General features: G+C 35.5%; 1 protein-coding gene across 2 annotated transcripts in view; it reads right to left on the bottom strand.

Moving 5' to 3' along the window:
- Wdr44 (WD repeat domain 44) overlaps nucleotides 1–6,369 on the bottom strand; it is a 102,137-nt gene that overhangs the window by 8,703 nt on the left and 87,065 nt on the right. For both annotated transcript variants that reach the window (XM_031348900.1, XM_031348806.1), the window contains one exon: nucleotides 3,045–3,167. In XM_031348900.1, the coding sequence (XP_031204760.1) occupies nucleotides 3,045–3,167 (123 nt within the window). The remainder of the gene's footprint in view (nucleotides 1–3,044; nucleotides 3,168–6,369) is intronic.

Here is a 6,369-nt window from a genome sequence, read left to right as displayed (position 1 = left end):
CTCTCCTACTTTCTGGCCCTGGCATTCCCCTACACTGGGGCACAGAACCTTCACAAGGCCGAGGCCCTGGGGTCTGATTGTTCTGGCAGCATGTGTATAGTAGAGGATTGCAGGTTCGATCAGCAAGACATTTATTCTTGATCACTGCTGAAGCCTCGCATGGACAATCTAAATGTACTGGGTATTTTTGAGTCTATAGTTTACTAAACTATACTCAGCAACTGCCAGAAAATCTAAACATGTAAGAAATATTTCATCTTGGACTTCAGATTTTAAATTTTATTTAAATATCAGCTTGTGTCTCCAATCTACCTATCTATTTAAGTAATTCATTAACTTTTAGTTTGTTTACAACTTTGTTACTTTTTTTCCAGGTAACATTACAGTAGAATTACATTATCTAAGACAATATTGACATGGCTCTTTTCTTCCCCAGTTTCTGTTAAAACCTCCTCATGCCAATGGAGGTTTTTGAATTATAGTTTTAGGTTTTCAAAGAAAATTATAAAAAAAATTGACTGAACAGAGATCTCAATAATAGTATACTGTATAGAAGACTATTATAAGCTAGTGTTTCCTTTCTCTACTGATACTTCAGTGGGTAGAGAGATTTTCCTCAGTTAGTGCTATGTATGGATGAATTCCATCCTTTATCTTTAAGGGAAAGGATGAGCACCCTATTTATAAGGAACATTCTACTAGCTGATGGTCAAAACTAATAAGGTATGAACACAGATTATATATCATTACGTCTTAAGTCTTTTAAGGGCTTAGAATTATTACTGCCTCTGTTATGTAGGCTTGCCAAGGGACAGCCACTCTACTGAGAAAAGTTACTCATTTCTCCTAATTTGAGGGAAGAAAAAAGAAATGCATAAATGACTGAATGTTTCACTAAAAAAGATAATGGGTATTAAACACATAAGGTTGGACAACCTGACTGGAAAGGTAGTCACTCATCCAACTATGAGAGAGAAAGGTCATGTCCTCCACTTATTTATTCTGGCAGTAATGGTGGCATCAATGAATATGTTTCCTTGTGCTTCCATTTGCAGAAAAACACAATTAATTGAAATTTAAACATTTATAGCTCTATACCATAAAGGCATAAAACATCTATAATTTCATGTATTTTTATTTTTTGATGAAATAAAATTGCTGCTTGTTTTATTTGCTTCAAGACCGAATTTCATTATATATTCCACATTACCCTGAAATGTACAATGTAGTCCAATCAGGCCTTATATTCATAATTATGCTGCCTCAACCTACTGATTATTGGAATTCCAGGCAAGTACTATCAAACCCAGTGAAGTACTTGGTTTCCAAGGGCAGATGTTAAAGGAATGAAGAATGAATTAAAAGGATCAACAATGTGAGCCAGGATCAGCAAGGCATGTATGCTGCTTCAACTATTCAAAAGGCTGAGGCGAGAGGATCACCTGAGGCCAAGATTTTGATGTGAGCCAGAGCAGTAGAGTGAGATCTCATCTCAAGGAAAACAAATAATAAGATTAACATTAATAAGACGCTGGTGAGATGGCTTGTTTGGGTCAAATGCTTGCTACCAAAGCAGGAGGATTTGAGTTCTAATATCCAGCACCTACACAAATGCTGGTGTGGCAGCACAAATCTGTCACTCAGTGTTGGGCCAGTGGACTAAACAAGGGATTCTGGAGAGCTCGCTGGCCAGCAAGTCTAACCAGACGGGTGAGGTGAGATTCAGTGAGCGAGACTCTCTCACAAAAAAATAAGGTAGAAGGCTTAGAGATGTGGCTCAGCAGTTAGGACCACTGGAAGCTCTATCAGAGGACACAGATTTAATTTCCAGCATGCACGTGGTGGCTGACTAGCATCTATAACTCCAGATCCAAAGGACTCAACACCCTCTCTGGCTTTGGAAGTCATCAGGTACACACATGGTACACAGATATACATGCAAAATTCCCATATACATAAAATTATAAAACTTTCATTGGTTATTAAGAATAAGCTAGAGTATGATAGAGGAAGATAACCCAGTGTTGATTTTAGCTTCAAGTAAACACAAGAAAACACATGACAAATACATCTACATATGCATACATACAAAGTATGCACAAAATAATATTAACAAAGTATGACTAACTTGGGATATCATATAATGAAATGTTACTCATTTCAATCTTTTGGACGTTGTCTCCTTGCTCAACCTTTCCCCAGTTCTCACCTATGTACGTCCCTTTACTGTCTTACACCTACCACTTCCTTTTAGAGAGCATCTTTTACCTTGCAGTACAGCCTAGCCTTAAACTAGTGAGCTTTCTGACTTGGTTTCAAGAGAGCTGGGATTACAGGCATGCAGTACCCTATTTAGCTGCTATTTTCATCTCTCCAGTATCTCTCATCTTCAGTAGTATGGTTTATTTATATTTCATGTGTTATTAAGGATTTGGGATAACTTTTTACTACTATATTTACAACATAATCCCTCACATGTAGTGCAAATTATGAGAATATTTCTTGTCTAATCACTGAATGGTTGATTGATAGGATCCTCTACATCTTGTACTCAAACTCATTTTGTTGTTGAGAGTGACCTTAAACTTCTGATCCTTCCATCACTACCTTCCTAGAACTGTGAACACAGCCATACATCACCAAAAACAGTTTTTGTAGTGCTTGCAATTGAACCTAGGGCTTCCTTTTTGTTAAGCAATTATTCTCCTAAGCTATACACTCAGCTCCCTTTCCCATACTTTGAAACAGGCTTTCTGAAGGTAGTCCTGGCTCTTTTAAACTTCCTATATTGACTAGGCTGGCTTCAAACTCAGAGAGCCACATACATGCCTTAGCCTTCTGAGCGCAGAGAATAAATGCTTATGCTACAACATCCAGTTCCTTTTCCCATTTTTAAAGCAAAACAGAATACTAATTTAAGTTGTTCTTAATTATATGACTACTAATGTTCTTTTTTTATCCTGTAGTTCCAACTGTTCTTCACAGAAATTAAGTTCCTTCATCTCCCTTTTAACATGATAGAGAGTGTATAACTGGTTACTTACTCTTGGATGGAAAGCGATGGCAGTGACAAAATCTATATGTTGAAAACAGCAAAGGCATTCTCTTCGAGAAATGTGCCATAACCTGACTGTTTTATCCATAGAAGAAGAGAGCAGAAAGTAGTTCTATGGAGAAAATGGTATCAGTTACTTTATTACTATATATATGAAAACATGACTTACACAATAAAATTGAGCTACGCTTAAATTTATTTTGCAGTTTTTAGTTTTATATACAAAGTTATTTCAATATGAAGCCTCAAAAAGAACATGGCTATTTCAATTTACTTTAAACAATTATTTTCTCAAATTATTGTCTAATGTATTTCAGTGACTCTAAGACATTTTAGCATTACTTGCCACATTACTATGAATCTTATAATGTATGATAGAAAATATGTCAGGCACTAGCAGAGAATGAAAGAGTATCTTAGGTTATATAGGTTATAACCTGTATATATTTAAACTTAACCATGAATATATGATATTAACTTGATTATTTAACTTTAGTTATTTTTCACACCTAAAACACTGTTGAATTCTACAAACTTACATGGATACTAATGTCCTTTATAATGTCTTTTAAAAGATTACTCTGTAACGCAGCATACAAATAAAAAGTCATATTCTAGGCAAGAAAGTTAGAGAATAGGAAATGTCAAATTTTTCAGAATACATCATAGAGCTTTCTGAGCTAGAAGAGTTAGGGTAACTGATTAAGGTATTGTATTTGCCCAATCACCCTGAAGCCAAACATCTACATCAAAAGCTTCAGGTTGGCAAAGTCTCAATAACTTCTAAAACTCAAATATTTAAAGGGAGAACTATACATATTACACTGAATGAGGAAAGTCAAAGGGACTCTAGATTTTTTTTGAAGTTTCTAAACATGACAAACAAATCAAGGTTATAATAACACTTATTGAGTATATACAATTTGCTAAAGGCTTTGTTCGTAGCACTATATGCAACTCTGTGAAGTAAGCATTTTATTATCATCCTTTTGACAAATGAGAACAGTGAGGCTCAGAAAATTTAAATAAGTTGTCTAAGATTACACAGACTGTCAGCGGTAGAGCTAGGGTTCAAGAGCAGGTGGTCTGACTCCAGTTCTAGGCTCTATGTTTTGCAGAGTACAGAAAACCACTAAGATGCTTTGTCATGTGCCTAAAATAATTAAGAACACTTAATCATTACCTGTATGGCAGCTCACAGCTGTAACCTTTGGGATGTAGAGTCAGGAAAATCAGTTCAAAGACATCGATAGCTACATAGTAAGTTTGAGGAAACCCTGGCTACAACAGACCCTATTTGCAAAATCATAAAATAATAAGCCAAAAAGAACTAATTGCAAATATTAATTTAGCTATGTAACTGTATGAGCTATTTTATAAAATACACTTAAAATATCTATTTTTTAAACACATATCATACCTTACTATTAAAATATAGAGTTTTGGAGCCACACATGGTGCCTCATGATTTTAATCTTATCATTTGTGGATGCAAAAGCTATAACATTGTCAAGTTGAGATCATTGAGTTTTAAATTTTGATTCTGGTTTGTAAAAGAAATAATAATCTGTTGGTTAGGGTTAATAGATCAGTGGTAAAGAACTTTTAAGGCTCTAGGGTTGACCATCAGTATCAAGAAATAAAGAGGATAAAAAGAGAGACAGAATTTGGAAGCTTTGTAACAGACATTGAGAGGCATATAATAATAATTATTTTTACTTTCAAAGATTATCTAGTTCCAGAAAAGTTTTAATGGGCATATAAAGTTTGTACTATAATTTTCCATTGATTAATGACATTAAACCTATAGCCCAATGCTCTTTAATACTAGCTTTCTTTACATCTGAGGGTGCAGTTCAGTAGCAGAGGTAGCACCCAAATAAGTCAATCAACCAAACAAAAAAGCTCAATAATATAAAATTTGGCTTTATTCAGTGCTTGCTTCAAGCATATGAAATGTATGAATATATTCTTAAAGTATGAAGTGCTAAAGACATGTTCAATTCTATTATACTATGCCAAGAGTTATTGTTCAATACATTCTTACTAAATGAAATTAATTTCTTTATTTTTTGTGTGAATGAGTGCTTTGTCTGTATATATGTCTGTACACTATAAGCATATGTGGTATCTATAGAGGTCAGAAGAGGGTGCTGGATCCCCTGGAATTATAACATATATTTGTGAGACATCATGTAGGTGCTAGGAACTGAATCAAAGTCCTTGGAAAGGGCAGCCAGAGCTGTTAACTGTTGAGCCATTTCTCCAGTCTTGAAATGATTTCTTAAACTAAGCATTGACCTTTCGAATCACATAAAATATATTCAAGCTGAAGTTCTGTATTAACTAGTTTTATAATCTTTAGATGGGTCAGGGAAGTCAGACCTCTCATCTACACAATGAAAGATCCATTACTGAATGGAACTTTTACTGTATGATGTAATATTATGTTAGCTGGCATAAAACAAGTACTTAGAAAGTAGAAAGCTAAGTCAGGTGGCAGTGATGGTGCACGCCTTTAATCCCAGCACTTGGGAGGCAGAGGCAGGTGGATTTCTAAGTTTCAGGCCAGCCTGGTCTACAAAGTGAGTTCCAGGACAGCCAGGACTACACAGAGAAACCCTGTCTTGAAAAAAATAAACAATCGGGGCGGTGGTGGGGCACACCTTTAATCCCAGCACTTGGGAGGTAGAGGCAGGCGGATTTCTGAGTTCAAGGCCAGCCTGGTCTACAGAGTGAGTTCCAGGACAGCCAGGGCTATACAGAGAAACCCAGTCTTGAAAAAAGCAAAAAGAAAAAACAAAAAAGAAAGAAAAAGAAAAAAAGAAAGTAGAAAGCTCACTACAAACAGATTCTGATGGACACAGAAGAGAGATAATAGTAAAATAAAACTTGATCCCTATCCTTCAATGGTTTAGAATATTCTTGAAAATATGATGTGCAAATCTTTGGTGGCTTGAATAATAATGGAATCTTTAGGTTCATATATTTGAATGCTTGGTCCACAGTTGGTAGAATTGTTTGGGAAGGATTAGGAGGTATGGCCTTGAAGTAGGTATATCACTGAGGAGAGTAGTATCGGGTTTCAAAAGCCCATGCCATTGCCAATTCTCTTGTCTCTATTCTTGCGTGCTGCCATGATAATCATGGACTCATCTGAAACTATAAGCAAGACCCCAATTAAATGCTTTATTTTTAACTTTCCTTGGTTATAGTAATTCATCACAGCAATAGGAAAGTAGCAGTTAGGTCTTTCCCAGCAAAAAGCAGACCAATACCAATAGTTATCCAATAACAAAGAGTCCACACTGAAA

The sequence above is a fragment of the Mastomys coucha genome, chromosome X (genome assembly GCF_008632895.1).
Source record: "Mastomys coucha isolate ucsf_1 chromosome X, UCSF_Mcou_1, whole genome shotgun sequence".
Taxonomy (NCBI): Eukaryota; Metazoa; Chordata; class Mammalia; order Rodentia; family Muridae; genus Mastomys; species Mastomys coucha.
This window is presented reverse-complemented; position numbering and strand designations above follow the sequence as displayed.